General features: G+C 34.6%; 1 protein-coding gene across 2 annotated transcripts in view; it reads left to right on the top strand.

Annotated features, from left to right (window-relative positions):
- ANGPT1 (angiopoietin 1) overlaps positions 1-21,025 on the top strand; it is a 250,606-nt gene that overhangs the window by 166,823 nt on the left and 62,758 nt on the right. Inside the window, exon 4 of one of the 2 annotated variants that reach the window (XM_027131602.1) lies at positions 9,700-9,932. In XM_027131602.1, the coding sequence (XP_026987403.1) occupies positions 9,700-9,932 (233 nt within the window). The remainder of the gene's footprint in view (positions 1-9,699; positions 9,933-21,025) is intronic. The other variant, XM_027131603.1, reaches the window with a different exon arrangement.

Genomic DNA, 21,025 nt, shown 5'->3' with positions numbered 1-21,025 from the left:
GTCGGATTCTTTTGTTTTTCCATTATGATTCTTCATATGGCACCTGGTATCATTTCCTTCTATGGTATTCTCACCATAGAATAATTTTTTTTCAACAGCAACTGCTTAAAAAATGTTCTCTCTGTTCCATCAGTAAAGCTGAGTCAAAGTTTGAGCTCTCAGAAGAGCTGCACTGCGGCTCAAGTGTGCAGGGTTTCTCCATGTGCCAAGACCTCTCAGAGGAATCTGACTCCTGATCCCAAGCACATACATGCCTTCTGCTGATGAGTTTTTCCCTCACTGAATTCTAATTTCTAAGGAAAATTCAGGTTTTCTTATATATACAAATCACACCATTTATTGATAATGATAACTTTTCTCAAGATTATAACAATTTCATTTCCTAGCAGTATAGGTATTTCACAGTGAATTCAGGGATTTAGATTTTAACTTGAAATTCATTTCTGCGCTCATGCTGAAAAAAACTTAGATGCATCTTTTATTCCCACTCTGCACCCCTTAGTTTTTGAGCCTCAAGTATGACATTACCTCACATGTGGTTCCTTGGGGTATTTTTCTATCAAAGTGCTGAATCTCCTGGCATTTCCATATCTCTGTAGTTATCTGTGTCTTCCTATTGACGGGTCCATGTGTATAATGGAGTGTTGGTGCGACATCTCTTCTTAAACCAGGCATATTCTTCCACGAACCATTTAGAAGAAAAGTGTTTTTCTTTATACAAGGCAGAAGTACCCATCTGTGATACACAGCATACTTTCCCTATTATGTTTATTATTATTGTTTATTTTCATATGGGAAATGGAATTGGAGGAACTCTGCCAAGCTCTTTCTAGATCAACAAAGAAACGTGCCCCCCCCCATACCATTTAAGTGGATAGAAGGTGAAGGTCAAGCATGAAGCTGTTTATATAATTTAAAATAGTTTATTGATCATCCATACCTATTCCTTAAATGAATCTTAATCCTCCAAATGCAACAAGAAGCTATTTCTACATTGAGGCATCTATGAAATGTAAGAACAACATGCCATTTGTCGGCCAGGTCTGGTTTGGATCAGCTAATACACTTTGCAAAGGGGATTATCTAAATTACGCTTTGCTTCCTCCCCCGGGAATGTTAGGGGTTGTGTCTGGGTGTGTGACTTACCAGTTTTGAGTATGATGGGGCCTCAGCTGCCAAGTCAGTGAACTGGCCCTTCAGAGGGTCCACCACTTCTTTGGCACCACTTCTTTGGCAGAACACAGAGGAATATTTTATGGACAGGATTATACTACACAATCATGCTGAGGAGTCCTGCTGATTTACATCCTGACAAATTAAATGCATCGCTTGTAGGGTTGAAAACAGAATTTTGGCCTCATTAGGTTCACTTCTTTATCCCCTAAAGGGCCAAAGGCACAAAGCAGGAGTAGGATTAACAACACTTGCTCTGCTGTTTGTTTTCCTAACAATCTAGTTGGGGGTGACTCCAAGAAGCTTCCAGTTTGCTTTTTTTAGGATTTCTTTTTATTGGATGCTGTCCTAATCTCAAAACTTGGTTTCATTCCTTACCTCAAGGAAATAGCACTTAGAAGTAAGAGATCAGTAACTGGCCCATATAATTGAAATTATACAACCAAGAACTCAAAAAAGGGGAAGCATTAATATTTACCTCACACAGAGGGTTGGTATGACAAAGTGAGACATGTAATTGTCAACTTTTATTGGATTTCTCCAGTATATTTCTGCTCAAAAAAATAGAAAAGAGAGGTAGACAGGGAAGGATGTCATAATGCAGATCCCTTCAGCTGAGCTAAATATGTAACTGGATCTTCTGGTGTCAAGATTTGGTCAGCTAACTAGGTTTCAAGGCACCTGTCCATCTGTGACTTAACCCCAACTTTTTCCAAGGTTGGAGCATAGCCAGGTGAAAAAAATATTCTAGAACAAATTCTTCTGCCTCACCAGGGTACACAGGAAGAGAAATCAACACTCCATGTGTACAAAGATGGAGGCCTTGGGCTTTCTTGATCAAACTTGTGTTGAATATGCAGAATGAAGATTAGGGAAATCTTCAGTTAGACCATTTAGAGTGAAGTGAAACTACACAAATGGTGGTCATTCTGACATAGTTTCAGCAAAATTATCTGCCTAGTTATCTAATATCAGGCAGGCGAACATCTAAGCCAGGTGCTTTACATACACTACTGCTAATCCTCCAACTAATCCTGCAAACTATCTATTGTTATTTTCATTTTATATGAAGAAACTCAAGTTCAAAGAGGTCAGGTAACTTGCCCATGACCAAACAGCTGATGTATGGCAAAATTAGCATTCAAGTCCATATGATTCTCTGTCTTAATTATTATAAAAATGTTTTTCCAATATGATGCAGCCTCAGGATTAATTGATGTGGTTGTCAAGTTATCCTCAGCTAAATCAAATACAAATTTGGAGAAAGGGATAGGCTAGTTGTTTTTGGCCTACTCCTATACAGATTGTTATTTATTCCTCCTAATACTAGAGTAGGAAATATAAACTATTTATTTTACCTTGGGAATTCACTGAACTTATTTGACAAGCTCCATCTATCTTCTAGCTAGAGGTTATGGGAAGCTATTAAGTTAATTTTAAGTTATTGAAGTGTGTATAATTTCAAGATACTAAACTATACCTTGCTAACAAATTTTTGTAATGGAATAGTGAAGTATTGATTTTTAATACTTAATATGCCTAAATAAATGAAAAGTTAAATCACAGTCTTTCTAATCAAAGTTATCCTCCATTAGATAAGTTCTTTACAAAATACTAAAGTAAAGTCACAACGTTATCAGTCACTGTTTATGTTGTCAATTCTATCTTCTAAATGTTTTTCCAATCTATCTTTTTCTTTCTATTTACTCTGACTCTGTCTTAGGTCAAAATCCTATTAATTTTTGTCTTAGCCATTGCAGTGACCTCTTTGCATGGCTTACACCTCATGTCTCTCAAACCTATCATCCCAAAGTCTGCTAAAGTTCTAAAATTCAAGTCAGATTATTTTTCCCATTTTTTTAGGTCTCCACACACACTAGTTCAGCACAACTTTTAAATCTCTAGATAGCATCTGCCCAACCCTCTTCTCGTTCTCTGTAAGGGACTGAGGAAAGTTCAAGTTCTTTAGCATAGAACATGGTCCATGATCATTATAATCCTAATTTTATAGCCTTACTTTCAGAAGTCTTCTTATATTTTAGAAGTATGGTCTAATAGCTAAGAGCAGGAGCTCTAAGGTCAGACTGCCTGGGTTTGCCTTGATTCTGCTGTAAACAACTCGGCCACATATTACTTGTGTGACATTGAGCAAGTTGTGTAAACTCTGTGCTTTGGTGTTCTCATTCGTAACACAGGGATGATGATGATAGTGGTACATGGAGTTGATGTGAGGATTAACTGAGTTATTGCATATAAAATACTGAGGGAAGTGTTTGAAACACATAATAAGTGTTTAATCATACTAGTTGTTAGTATCACTGAAGACGATGTTTTTTCAGACCTGTTTGATGTTTGTCTTGTCTGGAATGCCTTGTAGTCCTTTATTCAACTCACAAACTTCTGTCTCTTCAAAACTCAGTGCAGATATTACCCCTCCAAGAAACTTTCTGACGCTGCCAAATAGATTTGCTCGTTACAACTTATGTGATAACACTCTACCTTGTTTTTTCCTCCCATTACTTCACTTATCCCATCACATTGTAATGTGTGTGTGTGTATATGTGTGTGTGTGTGTGTGTGTGTGTGTGTGTGTGTGTGTGTGTGTGTGTATCTCTACTACTGGGCTGTGACCTTCTGGAACACAGAGACTGTGTTTTATTTATTTCTGTCTTCATGCTCCCAGGCACAGTTCTCTACACATAGTATATAGAGTATTAAATGCTTTTTGAATGTTGACTGATGAACTGGCAAATGAACTGGCAAATATCCCAATAAATGTCATTTATCTATGTACACAGAAACACACATACAATTTAAAAAATATTTTAATGGAAAACAGATCACATAGTTTACATTAAATATTGTAAACATATTCATTGTTCTTAACATAAATAAAATACAGATGGCTTTTATACCACTATTCTGCATCCCCAAAAGCCCATTGCATGGCAGCCAAGGTTATCAGTGCACATTTTGAGTTCACTAATTCAACCCAATTTTTTCATCTCTAGACAGCATCTTCTCAGACCATTCTAGACTCATGACTATTTACCACATCACTCTGATTGATAAAAAAATCAACACAAACTTAACTGATTTAAATTTTAAATTTTATAGAAGTGTATAAATTGAAATTCAGAGTCCCAAATTCCGTATTCCTCCACCCCCTGCAGAGAATCATCATTAACAGATTGACAGTTCGGTGCCTATTCTTCCAGACTTCTTAATGAATATACTAATTATACATGTGTATATGGAGCGTGCATGTTTATCTGTGTGCTTACAGAGATACCCATATACAATTACACATATGCACAAGTACGTATTTAAATCATATATGTGTATGTGTATAGATTGTAACTATTTTTAAGATGCTGGGGTTTTGTACTTTATAACAATTTATCATAGATATATTACACATGTAGCTATATACACATATAACTCATTCATTGCTCGAGATGCACCAAAATTTACAATTTAGTAGATCTTTTATGTGATTATTTTAAATTTTCGAAGATATTAACAAATTATCTGCAAATTTGACATTCTCCCCAAGTGTGCATGGGCTTTCTGGCTTCCCCAAACCTTGCTAGCCATTTGATTAATCTTGTCTACCCGAGAGGTAATGTTGTGCATCTTTTCCTGGTTATTGACCATTTGCATTCTTCGTCTGTGACTAGCCTATTCATGTATGTTTCTCATTTTTCTATTAGATTGTTTATCTCATATCTTTATTTCCTCATATAAGCTCTTTAATGGATGTTAAAATTTTGTTGTATATGTTGTAAATATTTTCTCTAGTTTGTCATTTATTGTTCAACCTATTTTTTACAGAAGAACTATGATTTTATGTTATGAAGTGTATATATATTTTTTCTTCTTGGTTTCTGGCTTCCACAGTATATTTAGCTTATTCTTATTTACCCCAAACGTAAAAAAATTTATTTGACAATGTTTACTTGTAGTGATCTATGCTTCTGTTCCACATTTGAATTACAGAAATGTTTAACTTCATATTAAATATGAAGTTTGAGAGAAAATTTACTGTGTTCAAGTTAGAAACTTAAAGTATAAATTTAACCTGAACTTACTGTGCCCTTGCTTGAATGGGGGAAAAAGATCATTCTTTAAAACCCATATTTGCAATATGTGTTGACACCATACAGATTAAAAATAATTTAAAAATTGAAACATCTGTAAGGAGATTCAGACAGATGAAAATGAGAAGGTTTCTGTATTTTTTTAACATCTTCCTCCTTGTTTGAGGGCTATACTTATATACATAGAGCTTAGACAACTGTAACTCCTGTGAATTCAGTTGCTGCTATGTTAAGAACCCTATTGTGGGAAACAATTTGAAAGGGAGAGCTTTTTCTGTGAAAGCTTCAAGATGTGTTCAGTGATTTGAAATATTTCCAGTAAGATATGTTGGAGGAGGCAGACTGAAAATTAGGGGGAAAAGTCAACCAAAAACTTCAAATAGGGCTTTATATATACTCAATTAGAGCCTTTTGCTGAAGTTAAAGGCCTAGATTATTTTGTTTATTTTATTCTTCATTAAAGTGCACCTCTGCCTCAAACTAGAAGTTAAGTGCCAAATTCTATGCATGTCTCTTCTCAAAGTGTTTCTAGAAGGATGAGAAACGTGAAGTATTGAGAATCCTGTGAGAAACTCTGTCTTTGGATTTTACGTTCAATTTGAATAGATTTAGGTGCAGAGTTTCATAAATTGTTGTTCCATGGAACACTAATCCTAAAGGATGCATCATGATAAAATTATTTATTTAATTTAGCATTCCCCAAAACTTGACAGTAGAACTCAACAATGGAATGCTTAATAAAAATACACTGAATGCACTCTAGAAAAGAGTACACTGGAGTTTGGAATCAACATCCAGGTTTTGGATTATGCATTTAAACCTAAACTAAACTTGCTGCTGAAGGCCATCATAGAGAAAATATGACTACTTTGCCAATTGAATTTAGGACAGTGGAGTTGTCATGTTGTCCTTCAGATCAACCTTTGTATATAGAAGTCTCCGTGCCTAGGTGAGCTGGCCTCTCCCAGCTGACCTGGATAGGGAAAAGTAAGAGAAACAATAAAAGGCCTCAGGACAAAATGGGATATGATCAATATATTGAGTAAGAAAATTAAATTTAATGGCAGAGGAGTTAAGGCAGAGCGATATTTAAGAAAATCTCAGTTCAGATTTTTTTAAAAAATGGCTTGGCAAAGAAATTTTGTTTTTATATGTGGAGAAGATGGATAGGTTAAAATATTGTGAAAGACAAGCTCCCAAAAATAACCAGATGGAGAGCAGCAAATACTAAAGAGATGTTAAGTTGATGCCTTGATTCTTGGCAAAATATAAGCGGGTGGAAGTAGATAGAGATTATGTTATACTAAATCAAAGAGATGAGACACTAAAGCTAGTTTTCATAGCACTGGGTTGTCATGGGCAGATTTCTAGTCTAAGTTAGAAGACATGGCTTTTTATTTTGGTTATGACACAGTATGTACACAATTTTATACAAGATATTTAGATTCTTACCTATAAACTGGGGCTTATAACATCTACTCACTCTGTATCACTATATTACTTTAACAATCAAAGGAGATAAGGGTTTTAAAATGCTACACAACTAAAATGATGTATTACAACAATGTGATTAGTAAGTGGAGATGGTATATGAATATTTTCTGGCAGAAGAGTTTTGGATTCAAGCCAGTTTGGATATAGTGAGGAAGGGCTGACTTCCCAAGTGGATAATAACTAATGGATGAGAAGTATCAAAGAAAAGAGGATAGTATTTTTGGAAGCCAGATATGAAGAGAAGATGGAAGGGAGTGATGAGTGGTATCAAAAAGGTATCAGTTTTGCCTGAAGAAGTCTAAAAAGTTGTCATTAATATAAAGGGTATCTCTAGTAAATAAAGTTAATAGAGAATTACTAGAGTACAAAAGTTATTAAAGAGAATCCAAGTGAAGAAATAAGATGAGAAAATGACTAGAAGAGATAATTAACTGGTAAGACCTGCCATTTGGGAAACAGTGTGACATGTTTCCAATTTGCTTATAGTTTTTAATGCATATTTATTTTTAATGAAATATTTCATTCCCAATCCAGTGAAATGTCTGATACACAGCAGGCTTCTTACTTCCCTGAGCAGTCTCTTCTTTATTTTACATGAATATCTATTTTAAGATGACAGGCTATGTTGATATCATTTGATAACTGGTAGTCATGGTGCATTAAGGTTGTTTGGTGAATTATGAAAATTAACATTCTTTACAACATGCTAAGTGTATACTCCTTTTACTTGGGAAATGCAGACCTTTTCTTCCACAAGCCAGTGTTGAGAATTTTTTCCTTTGGTACCAGGACTTCTTTGATCAACTTTCCATTCTCATCTCTTTCCAAAATATCCTGAAAATCAAAACAAAACAGACAAAAAGCTCCTTTATTGACATCTCAGATAGTAGCCATCTTTTAGTATATGTCTTCTTGAACAAAGAATGCATCAAAAGTAGAAAGTGTCAAAACACGTATGCAAAAAAAAAAAAAAAAGTGTTATGTCTGAAATAGACGTTTCTTATAGCTGCTTTTTTTCATTTGAGGTTTTTTCTTTCCTTTTTTTCATTTCATTTCTCTCTAAAAATGAATCCTTAGAGTAAGAATAGCGTCATTTTACATAGTGCTGAGAGCACTGTTGGCAGGTAGCAACTAATAAATATGAATTATAACTATAGCATGATATTTTCCAAGCCAGAATGTTACCTACTAATTAGGAAAACTGAAAGGCCAGTGCTCATCTTATTTCAGGAACAAAATGGTAATTCAGAATTTTTATCCAGTATTTTATGACTATACATCCAAATGTTGCTCTTTACATTAAATTCTAAGGTTTCTTGGTAGTATACTATAACTCTTGTGAATTTAAAAGAAAAATTTCCCATAAGTTAACTGACTCTATTTTATGGGCATTTAACATCTGATCATTACCCTAGGAAGAGAAACAAAAATTATTAAAAAGTAAACTGAGGAAGAGCTAAGGCATCCGTTGTGGTTAATTCTTAGATCTGAAGGCCAAAAATTAATGGGCACAGAGACAACCTCCTCTGACATCCATAGCAAGTACATTAATCACTTAAACCAGTGGGTGGGTAAACTTTTTAACCAGTAAAAAGGCTTTTGGTTGTATTTTGTTTAGTTTTGTTTGTTTTTTAACTACTAACTTTTCCAGCAGCAAGTTATTGACACAGAAGAAAACACTATAAGACAGTGAATCATGCCTGCTCCTTTAGAGGTACTCTCATCCTACTCTGACTTCCTTGCCTGAATTTTTCATTTCCAAAATACTCTTTAAAAAATATAAGTAACCGTCACATTTTCCCCAAATCACTATACATTTTATGATTTAAGTATTAAGTTTAAAACATTCCCTAGTGTCCCCTTTTTGAAAACTTATAGGAATGATTCAGTGCTATATTTCTCCAAGGTAAATTAAGTGCCCAATCTGGTATGTTACATTTGAATAACACCTTGTAAACTAAGGACTGGTTGAACCTTCTGAAAATGGAACTGAGAAAACTGAATAAGGCTTTTCTCTGAGGGATACTAGTGTATTATACACTCTATAAAATGTAAATGCTTTTTATTCCCAGTCAGTTGCTAGGATCCAAGAGTGCTTCTGCATTCTCTATCATTTTTAATGTGTAATAAGCAAAGGGAGTATCCTGTGAAGAGTTCTGAGAGAAGGACGGCTCTCAGTTGAAGACTGCATCACTCTGAGCAAAACTTCCCAAGTTCTTTTGTAAGACCATGCCACCAGCCTAACACGGTCTTCCTTTTCGGAACCAAGTATTCAGTGATTTGGAACTTGCAGTGCCTTTAGACTTTATCCTAAAGCTTAGATTGAGAGATAAAGTAAGCTAGTGGTTATGATACAGGACCAGATATCAAAAATCCCAAGAAATATAATTCATTGTGACTTTAGATAGCTTACTTTCTGGTCCTGTGATTTCTGCATCAATTTGCTCTTCCTTGACATCACGAAACTATTGTGAAATTTAATCACTGTGAATGTTTTGAGAATCCCAAATGAATGAAGCAAAGTAAGTATCTGTGTTTTGTTCATACATTTTTCTGAACTGTTGTTTCTATTTCTTATTGTACCCATTTCTTTAATGAAAATTATACTATAATTTCTGCAGACAGGGTCCAAGTCAGCTACCCTGGATATAAGATACACCCCAGGAAATAAACATTACTCTAACAATAAGTGATCTAAATAATTCTTCATTTCACATGCTGTATATGTCACTCCTATTTTACATATATATATATATTTATATAATATTTATATTTACATATATATTTTTTTCTGAGTCTCTCACTTAAAAAATATTTCCATGATGAAATACCTGACTAAAGTTTCTCACTTTAAATAAACTCAGGAACTAATTGAATCACAGCTTTTTTTATAGCATTTTTAAAACTAAATTTTATCTTCACTTCCTTGTAGTTTATTAGAACATAAAATCTTTGAAATGGAGGGAAAGCACAAGGAAGAATTGGACACCTTAAAGGAAGAGAAAGAGAATCTTCAAGGCTTGGTTACTCGTCAAACATATATAATCCAGGAACTGGAGAAACAATTGAACAGAGCCACCACCAATAACAGTGTCCTTCAGAAGCAGCAGCTGGAGCTGATGGACACAGTGCATAACCTTGTCAACCTCTGCACTAAGGAAGGTGGTAAGAATTTCTTTCTTACTTTGGTATAGTAAATATCTTATTTAATTATGGAGCAAGCAAATATTCAATATAACTTTCTTAGTTGCATCAGTTGCTGTGTAGAAGCAGCAAAAGAACTTTATTCTTAGAAGCATTTCATGAAGTTACACTGACAATTTTCTCATGTTAACTTCAGAGAGAGTATTCATAAGCTTGAATATTGACTTTACAGCATCTTTCTAAAAGGACTTTCTAATTTCTTCTTTTTTTTACTGGTCTTTTAGCCTTAGATAAAATCTACTATATTTTCATGGGTAAATATTTGGTATCATGATGTTAGACACTTAACTATACAGGACAGAAATTGGCCAATATTAGAGATTAGTTCAGAGTGCTTAGGAGAGTTCCCATTTTAAAACTATTTTTTTTGCAAAGGAGGAGAGGGAAGAGTTGCCTGTAGAGAAAAGGAGATATAGAAGTTCTTAATAACTATTATGAGGAAGAGAGAATATTTGTTACTAAAAGTCTGTATTAAGATTATTTACACAGTCCTGTGTGGAGAAGACCTAACCGGGTGTATGGGCAAATTTATTCTGAGGTGTCTTCATGACCGTGGAAATAACAAATCTTTAATATCACTAGAATATCTGGAGCCATTTAATCATTGGAAATATTGCAGGCCTGTGTCTCTTTAGAAGACATTCATTCATCTGTCCATCCATCCACCCACCAATTATTGAATAAATGCCTCTGTGTGCACTTGTCCACTTCAAGCAGAACCTCACCTGAGCCTCAGGAGAGCTCTTCAAAGTTTGGAGCTTAAGGTCATCTTCTGTAGTTCTGCTCGCTAATCAGCCTTTCTGTTAGTGAACACAGAACGGTAAATGGTGATGAGTGAAAGAGAACACCACTTACATCCGAAAATCATGGTTGTCATTAAGTTGTGGCTTATGTGATCATTCATGTAATGGTTCAGTGTGCATATGCAATATACATAATTGGTGGCTCCTTTAATTTAATAGTGGACTTGAGCTATCTGAAAAAATACTCAGTCCCATACTCTCGTGAATAGATATGAATATAGAGGATAACTCCATATTAAGTGATCTTGCTTTAAAGACATTTCACATTTCTCTATTACACTCCATTACCTTGAGTTATATCTCCTTTAGATAATCTAAACAAGCCCTTAATATACTTTGTAAAGAATATGTTTTAAACAGTGAGTTCCCAGAGCTCCATTTGGGTGTGCTCAGAAATGTGATTGGGAAAGAAAAAACCTGCTAATCAGTCAGAGCCTGACAAAACTTTGAGTTAGAGTCTACTGAAAGGAAAGCACGGTAGAATTTTGCCAGAGAATTTTAATAGAGCTCATGAGTATTTAGAAATTAAGTATTAATATGAGACATATCTATTCTCATATTGAACTGAATACATTTGGGGAAAGATTGAAAACATATTTTTCTTATCATCCTGAGACTCCTGAGACGTAATGCACATGGAGTTGAGTAATTCTTTTTTTTATGATGTTAGAAATATCAAGCCCTGTTGATTCTCACAGAGCTCATATGTCTGCCTGCTTATCATAATTTCACTTCTTTTCTAAGTATTGTCCAATAAATATGTCTTTAAGCTTTTGGAGGCAGGAGGGTGACTTCAAAATTAAAATTCCTGGCTAGTTTTGGTCTTTGGGTGCAGTGTCAGGCAACCAAACATCTGTTCAATTCAAAAAACATAATTTATTGAACAATTATTATGGCACTCCTGATAGATGCTACCCATAGCATCCGCTCAGGGTATGAGAAAAGTAACTGTGTCTATTCTATGATATAGCACATCCAAAAATACTACTACTACAGAGTGAGACAGAAATTGTCTAATACTTCAGACCTCTAGACATTTATTTTCTTTTTAATGATAAAATTCTAAAATAAATCCTGCTTTAACTATAGGATTTGTAATCTTAATGTAAGCCTATTGCCCTATTATCCAATGAACTCTATGCTCTTATAATCATAGATTTTGTTTGCTTCTTATTAATCTTTTTTTTCTTTAATCCCACAGTTAAGTATTCTACTATTTGGTCATTTAAGAACTCATAAGAGACACAAAAATGGGAAATGTCTCTCACTAAGTTTTCCATAAAGATTTTACTTCTTTGCATATCTTCATTTTCACTGGCACCATAGTCTTCAGTTATGGTGAATTTAAAACTTAAATGAGTGATTTCATAATACTAGATTAAATATCAGTTACTAAAATGAACTTGTATTTCATTCTAATTCTAAAACACATAAGTAAAATCTCTCCCTACTTAAGACCAAAAGTTTATTTATCAAGTAGATTTATTATTTATCAAAGATTATATATAAATGTTCTACTTTTAAATATAAATATATGCAAATAAGCCTAAATCAATACATCACAATAAATGCATCACTTTTCTAAAATGTGTATTTCAAAAATGCAAAGAGTAGTCTTCTGAAGGATTTTCCAGAAACATCATGAACTGTGTCATAATCCAAAAGACTAAAAATTTTAATTGACCTTAAGGGTCCTCTCTTTCTAACTTGACTCAGTCAGTCATTTATGGAGACAGCCTGAATGTAATACTACAAAGCAAGAGAAAAATTTCTGTTGAGGTTTTTCTGTCATTGGCAACTAATGTAATCTTTATGAAGCTGTCTCATCATTTATAAAAAGTCAGGATAATTATATCTGCTTCACAATGATAGTGAGAGGATTAAATTAGATACTGCATATAAAAACAAAAGAATGTGACACAGTTGATTCATTAAACATTAATTCCTTCCTTTTCCTCCAAGTGACAAGATTAAACTAAACACAAGAAAACTTATGATGTGCTATCCTTAAGTAAAATTTCTTTCAAAGAAAATGTCTGGATACAAGGCTGTAGAGTTTCTGACTGTTGACAGTCATCTAAGCCCCTTCTTTTTAGCTTCAGTTTTCTAATCTCTAAAATGGAATCATAATACATACCTGATGAGTTTGCAGTAAGAATTAAAAGAGGTTTGTGTAAAACATGTAGTATTTTTGTTTAGTTTCACAGAACTTTTCCTACTAAAACATCTAATGTCATGAGATATATTTAATCTAAATACAGTTAATAAACACATTTTCTGAAATAGTTCAACAAACCTTCCTCTTGTTGTTCTGAACAGGCAATAGTGGTACCTTAGGCAAACAGTCATTACAAACTGAATTGCATCTATTTTTGTAAGACTTCTGGGTAGCACATTTATTTTTGCCTAACCTTTGTCTGCAAAAACTTGGTTGCAGTTATTCTTAGAAACATTAACACTAAAGAAATATTGCTCTCAATGTTATCATTGTGTCAAAGCTTAGCTGATTGCTTCATGTTTTTGGCAGTTCACAGTTATTGTGGGAATTAAATAGTTTACATTGATAATGGAAACAAGGTTTGGAATTCTTTGGGGGAGGATAATCAGGTACTGTGACTGTCAACATTCAGCAGTCATCTCTGTTCAGAGATAATTAAAGCATCATCACGTACCTTGAGCATACACCAGACAAAGTTTGCATTATGTGATCAAGAATTTAATTACTAACAAACCTTAAAAAAAGAAAGATAAAAAGAAAATAGTATTTAGGTTCCATCATAAAATTACATTGGCTGATTCTCTTACTGTCCAAATCAACTTGGAACATACTCCTGCTATACCAAGATATGATTCATAAATTTATCATTCATTTAAAAAATAGTTATACAGCAACTGTTTTGTTTCAGATTCTCTTCTGGTGGTAAGGGTATCCATCCATTTTTATTTAACAAAGATTTGCTGAGTTCCTATAATATGCCAGATACTGTTCAGACAATGAGAAGAGAGAAAAGATGTACTGTCCGTGGCTTCAAGAAAACTGGAATTTGGTGGGGAAAGAGATAGGTAAACAAACAATTATATTCTGTAATTGTTTGCTAGTGGTGAAGCCAGGGTGGCAGGGGACTAGTGAAACACACAGGAGGAATATTAAAATCATGATAGAGACAGAAGGATGAGGGCAGAATCCCGCATCTGCAGAGTCTTCTTAAGGCTCTTGTTGAATACTTGTTATGATGCAGGCATGGCTTAAGCTTTATGTGTATTAACTTAGTTAGTCCTCACAATAACAGTTTGAGGGAACTACTGTGGTTAGCCCCATTTTATAAGTTCCACAGGCAGCTTGAGTATTTTCCTAAGGTTACATAGCTAGAAAGGTTGATCCAGGATTAGAATGTAGGCAGGATGGCTCTAATGGGGAGACAGTGGCTAAGTCTTCAAAATGAAGAAAACGGAGGATACTCTAGAGAGCATAAACATGCATATTTGCCAGGAGTCATGAGAATGGGTGTGAGGGGTGTACACCTAAATGCATAACCTAATTCTCAGAATCAAAGGCAGGAGAGCAGTGAAAGGCAAGGTTAGAAAGATCCACAGAGGGAGATCAAAGAAGCTGAATTTTTTCCTCGAAAGCAGTGAGGAGTCGTTGTCAGTATATAAGGACAATGGTGACCTTATCATGTTAGAAAAATCACCCCAGTCACAACGTAGGAACAATGCATCAGAAAGTTGACAAGCCTGGAAACAGAGGGACCAGGTGGATATTTTGCCATTATTAAAATATTAACAAATACTTAGATAGTATGAGCCAATCTTCTTAGCCCCTTGCATATCATTTAATTATGGTAACAACTCTATAAGCTAAGTGCTATTATTAACCTTATGTGACACATAATGAAATTAAGCACGGGAAGGTAAATAACTCCCAAATATTACAGTAGTAGCAAGTGAACAAGCTGAGATTTGAACCCATAGATTCTGGTTCTTGAGTCTGTACATTATCCACCATACTATGATGGGGAGAAAAGGTAGATTGAAGGTGGTTTTCATCAGATTCTCAAAAGGATCTTCTGGGAGAGAAATAATGAGGTCAGGATCAAACAAGGGCAAATGGAAAGGCAAGTGAAGGGGAAATTCGTGAATAAAGAAGAATTAGAATCAACAAGAAATAACCACTTATTTAGAAGTAGACTCGAATATATTATAAATTTTAGGTTTCTGGGTTGACTAATTTTGATGATATTTCTTAAAATCAGCAACATGTGAAGAGAAACAGGCTCTGCGGGGAGAATTTAGTTTGAGGCATTGGACTGAGGTGACTATGGGACAGTTAGACTCTGAAAGGTAGGGGAATGGGAGTCAGGAGTTCAGTAGTAAAATCCTGATGAGCATGTAGATTGGTGTGTCCTCAGAGGAGATAATTGGTAAAGCCATGCAGCAAATGAAATCACTGAAAGTGTGTATAAAGCAATGACTCAGCCATTTAGGGGTTAGAAATCCATTCAAGAATCTGATGAAAACTAATCTACCTTTCGTTCCTACTTAGTGCAAATACCCAGGCACAAATCTATGTACAATTTCAGAGAATTTACAGAAATATTTAACATACAGAAATTGCATAATATATTATGAACTCATTTTAACATAATAAGAATGTAAAATCAAAGACAGAAAATTGGGAATTCTTTAAGGGACTGAAAAAAGGAGACCAAAATAGGGGTTATAGCAGAGAGAAAAGACTGTTATGAAGGGTCTTATTTTAGTGGCAAATAAGCAGAAAGGTCAAATGAAAAAACAGACTGAAGTGAACTTTGGAACTGGGTTGTTACCTTCTATACGGAGAGTTTGAGTAAACTGTAGAGCTCAATTGCATAGGTGGAAGACTAAAATGAGTAAGATGAAGTAAAAGCAGAAAATGTTGTCTACCCACATCCAAACGTTGAATGTGAAAGGGTAGATATCAGTTCTGGGTGAGAAGCACAGAGAGTAGAGAGGAATAAAAGAAACTTAAATACCAAGAGACATGAGCATGTTTATATACTTAGTTCCTTAATATGAAGTATAAAAATTTCAGATCATAAGGAGCTTCTCTTGAAGTTTATTTTAAAAGTTTCTTTCAGATTGTCTGAAAGAGATAATGATTAATACTACAAATTTTTAAGTGATCTCAATTATTTGGTTTAAAGTATCTTTCCCAGAGGCTGAATTGCAGTGGTACAGAACGTTTGATCATTATTTTCGGTCTTCTGGCCTTCTGAAAAGGGGAAATGAGGCATTTGCTTCCTTTCCAGTGCTGAGGGGACGTTTGGCTCTGTTCTCAGAATAATTCTACCATCTGAAAGGAATTTACCTCCTATGCAGTGTCTACCGAGTTTGTGAAGTAAATCAGTCAAGGGATGAGATAGTTTGAACTCCTGCAAGTCCCTTGAGTTAAGAACGACTCTTAAAAACATCACAGATGATGGGAGGAAATTAAAACTTTTTGAATGTTACTCATATAAACATTGATAAAAATATCATTTTTATTGACTTAGTAAAATACTTGGTTATCGTTGACTACTTGTAATGCACGTTTTAACATTAGGTAGAAAGAGAAAGAAAAATACAGGAAGTCATCTGCTGAACACTACAGTGAGCACTTGTTTCCATTTAATGAGGGAAGTGCTTTATCTTGACAGAAAATTATATGTCAAACATTTACAATTTCCTTAAAATGAACCACACTTCTAGCACTTCCTTTCACAAAACCTAATGGCTTAAGGGGAAAGTGACTATTTATTTTTGGAAATGGTGTGTTTCTCCTTTTTGATGGAGCATGTTATCTGCCTTTTGAAAAGCCGTAATTTCCGTAAAAAAAAAAAAAAAAATGTGTGAATAGCAGATAGCCAAACTAGTGATAACAAAATAAAAAATAATACAGTCCTTGACCTCTCCCATGAACTATTTCTAAACCACATCTTTTGGGGGAGATTTGAAATTTTGTGGTTAATTCTCTTTTGGAATTAGAGTTTCAATTTCAGAAACAAAACTGTCTGAAATGGAAAGGGATATCCCCTGATTCCAGCTGGGCCTGGAAGTTACCAGGGTGAAAGGCCATGAAAAAAAGAGTGTTGCCTTGATGTTCTAACATTACTGTGAACAAACCCTGTTCCTTCTTCTCTTGTGCTTTCATGGCCTGGTTCGCTAAAGCAAAGAAGCACAAAATATTTTGAATATAATTTTAACTAAATCATTTCCTGGACTCATCGATACTCAGGTCCAATTCAACGGGTTTTGTTTTCTAAGTCCAGAGACAAAATGGGACAGTGGATACGAGTTACAGATAAGCTATGGTACTTTGTACTGAGCCAAATAGCACCTATAATTACTCAGAGAGAAAGTAAGGAAAAAACATTCTATTAACATCTTTCAGTATGTGTATAATACAGGAACCATAGAGTGAAACCCTTATGAAATCTCTTATGCTTTAAGAACAGAGGAAAAATAAACCCTGAAAAATGTTGCAACTATATGGTTGGGCTTAAATATATATAAACAAAAGATTGACTTTTAGCTTAAGATTTTTCTAAAAGTCAAATGCTAAGAAGCTTTTAAAACTGATGATTAAAAACATTTGTAGAGGGCTTCCCTGGTGGCACAGTGGTTAAGAATCGCCTGCCAATGCAGGGGACACAGGTTCAAGCCCTGGTCCGGGAAGATCCCACATGCTGCAGAGCAACTAAGCCTGTGCGCCACAACTACTGAAGCCTGCATGTCTACAGCCCTTGCTCCGCAGCAAGAGCAACCACCACAATGAGAAACCCGTGAACCGCAACAAAGAGTAGCCCCCGCTGGCCGCAACTAGAGAAAGCCCACGTGCAGCAGCGAAGACCCAATGCAGCCAAAAATTAATTTAAAAAAATTTTTTTTAGCTTCCTATGGGAGCTCATCATTTATTTTCAACTAAAGAATACCAACAATATGACTGCTTCTAAGTACATTGGAATCTCATCCTACTACTGGCTTGGATGTTCACATTCTGAGTGGGACCATCTCTGGTAAGGAATCACACTAATATGTGACCTACCAAGAATAGATAAATAAATCATAAAATTTTTGATGAATTTATGATAAAGTTAAATTATTAAATTTAATACCAATTAAATCAAACCTCTTTTAATTTTATTATATCTTTAAGTGTACTCATAATTAATCTTAGGTGTGAACATTCTGTTTTCACAATCAGTGTGAGTGCCTTTAGAACAGTGAATTTGAACTGTGGGTTTAATTTTAAGTGACAATTTTGTTCTAAAGGAAGGTTTTGCCGGTTGCTTTGGCCACATGTACACACTCGCAAGTGCACAAATAAACCAAATCTCCACCAAAATTAATCCAGCCCATGTCCCTAGAACTAGGACTTAGATTGAGGTGGTTTCCTCACCAGTGTCTTGGAGCAGCTATGACATATGCCATCAAGAGGGCGGGCATGGTAGCCTAGAAAGAACAGGAAGAAGGACAACTGACTTCTATTCCCAGTGCTGCTGCCACGTTGCTTAACATAAAAGTACTGCACACCTTAGAGTTTGCCTGGTGTCCTAGACAAACTCATGCATTTTATGACTCCTATCAATCATTCCATATCTTCTCTTGATTTTATGTCACTCATAATGACTGAGGAAACCCAAAGTTAGAGTAGAATCCCATGTATACCCGCAGGTAGTAAAGTAGTATTCGTCAAGTATATCTCACCACAAGAGTAAGAACCAAAGTGACATACCTATGGTGACAGTCAGCCTTTATTTATTTAAAACTTCAAAGTGGCATTTTTTTGGTCAGTTTTCAAAAGCATCTGGCAACTGCTCTCCATGTTTTACAGCATTGCCCAAGGACTTTCATTCCATTTTTAATGGCTTTTGCTGAAATCAATTATTTGTTCACTCAGAGCACAAAAGATGCCCTTTAAGTCTTCCCACATGTGTGAGAAATCATTTATTCAAAATCAGCATATTCCAGTCAGGCTGAAGACATTATATGGAAAATTAAAACACATGAAACACCTGAAATATCTTTGTTAATGAAATGACCTTCTGAACAAATGGCAAGGATCATGTAGCACTCATAACTGCCCATCAGGGTGCCCAAAGGGAAAACACAGAAATGAATTTTATAAAAAGTGAATGATCACTTGATTAAACAAAGATTGTGTGTAAATCCATTTTCAACTTCTAGTAATTTTTTTTCATTCTTAGTTGCTCTAAGTGTAATATGCATTGTATACATTCAGTTACATATGTGAGTCACTTCACATTAGTGGAGTGTTAGAAAATTTATTTAAATGCACTAATCAAACAAAAATAGAAATATGTAGAATTACTTCACGTTTCATTATTCCATACTGAAACAAGTACCATAAAATTAGCAATCCACTTATGACATAGGGTACTATGTATGTCCACATGGATTTAAGTGTTTGTGTACCTTATACGTCTCAGTAGCACAGGGAGATCAGCTCGGTGCTTTGTAACCACCTAGAGGGGTGGGATAGGGAGGGTGGGAGGGAGATGCAAGAGGGAGGGGATATGGGGATGTATGTATACGTATAGCCGATTCACTTTGTGATACAGCAGAAACTAACACACCATTGTAAAGCAATTATACTCCAATAAAGATGTTAAAAAAAAATTCTCTGAACAGTTGATTGCAGGGATGTAGGGCTTATTTTAAATAGGACTCCTTTGTAAGAATCAAAAAATTAAAGAGATAAAATTTTTTAAATGTGTATATTTACCTACAATTATATGTAATGAGTAATATATTTTCCACATAATGTATCTCTTTAAGTAGTAAAATTTTAAGGAAATTTTAAAATATCATAATGGCAAATTTTCTGCAGTGTTTTCATAAAAGATTTTTCTAATAATTTAATTCATTATCATCAGCATGAATTAATTTATACCATAATACCATGATGCCTTTCTAAAAGTATATAATTTATCCCTTATGTTATATTTTGCCCAAACTATTATCATTTCTTATTTTTGCCTACTTTAAAAAAATTACTATTTTTTCCTCATACCTACAAAAAAGCTTTTAGTTATCAATTTTCTCATTGTTTTCAGGCCTGATTCTAGAAGATGAGCACAAACACAAACATATGCCCACTCTCGTCTCCCCAACCAGCCCTCCTCTAAACTTGTAACTTCTAGCAAATGGTCCATAGGCTGGGGGATCAATAATTAGGCTTCTGAGAATAATATCTAAAACTAATGGGGGTAAATCCTGATCAGCATGACTTTTAGGGTATGGACATTATTAAATCCAATGTGGCTGCTCAGGGACCTCTTACTTCCTAATCCTCTGTTTGCTTTTGAGGTTGTGGGCCATCACTGCTTCATATTTCTGCTAAGAGCTCCCATCTCACAGAAAATTCTGCTACCTGTTCCTCTCTTCTGTCTTCATCTCAACATTTTTCTTCTTTCTTGTCATTTCTGCCTCCTGTCATTTTCCCATACTTCCTGCTTCCAATGAGAAGAGCCTATACCCATTCAAAATTAAGGCCTGTCCTGATTCACCTAAGACCCAAGGGTGGGACCTTTTCAGCTAAGTATTGCTGGGGATTCACTCTGTGACAAATAACGTATTAGAGTTCTGTTTGGGTTTGACGTTACTTTAGAAGCCAATAAGAAGTAGTTTTGGCTTTACAGTTAAAGACTTCCACTACTTACAAGTTTTGGTGAAGTTAGATAGCATCTCAGAGTTTCAGTTTTCTCATATATAAAATGATATATTGACAAATCCATCTCATAAGATGTTTATGAGTGTTAAATGAAACGAAGCATATAAAACATACTTAGCACCAGAAATTCAGAGTTGAGCACATAATTAGTATTCAATGAATGCTAGTTGATTTTATTATGATCATGATTATTATATTTCCACCAAGATGATAGTTAAGATTTTACACATTATCTACAAAATATATACACATAAAGAATTTAAATTAGAATAAAAACAGTTCTTTTTATAAAAAAATTAATTAAAATAATAATGCAGCAAGTAAACAATGTTCAAGTGTTCCCTTATACCACAGTTAAAAGGAAAAGGAATAGTAGATTTTTAAAAAGGAAACCTTTAGCTACTTAACCAAAGACTTCAGATTGAAAGTATTTATAAATATGTTTGTTATATTGTGACATAGCAATTTATGTTTTTTATATATATATATATATTAGATTAAAAAATAGGTAATTGCCATTTTTGTAGGTTAAAAACAAT

The sequence above is a fragment of the Aethalodelphis obliquidens genome, unplaced genomic scaffold, assembly GCF_003676395.1.
Source record: "Aethalodelphis obliquidens isolate GAN/ISIS:26980383/991018 unplaced genomic scaffold, ASM367639v1 scaffold39, whole genome shotgun sequence".
Taxonomy (NCBI): Eukaryota; Metazoa; Chordata; class Mammalia; order Artiodactyla; family Delphinidae; genus Aethalodelphis; species Aethalodelphis obliquidens.
This window is presented reverse-complemented; position numbering and strand designations above follow the sequence as displayed.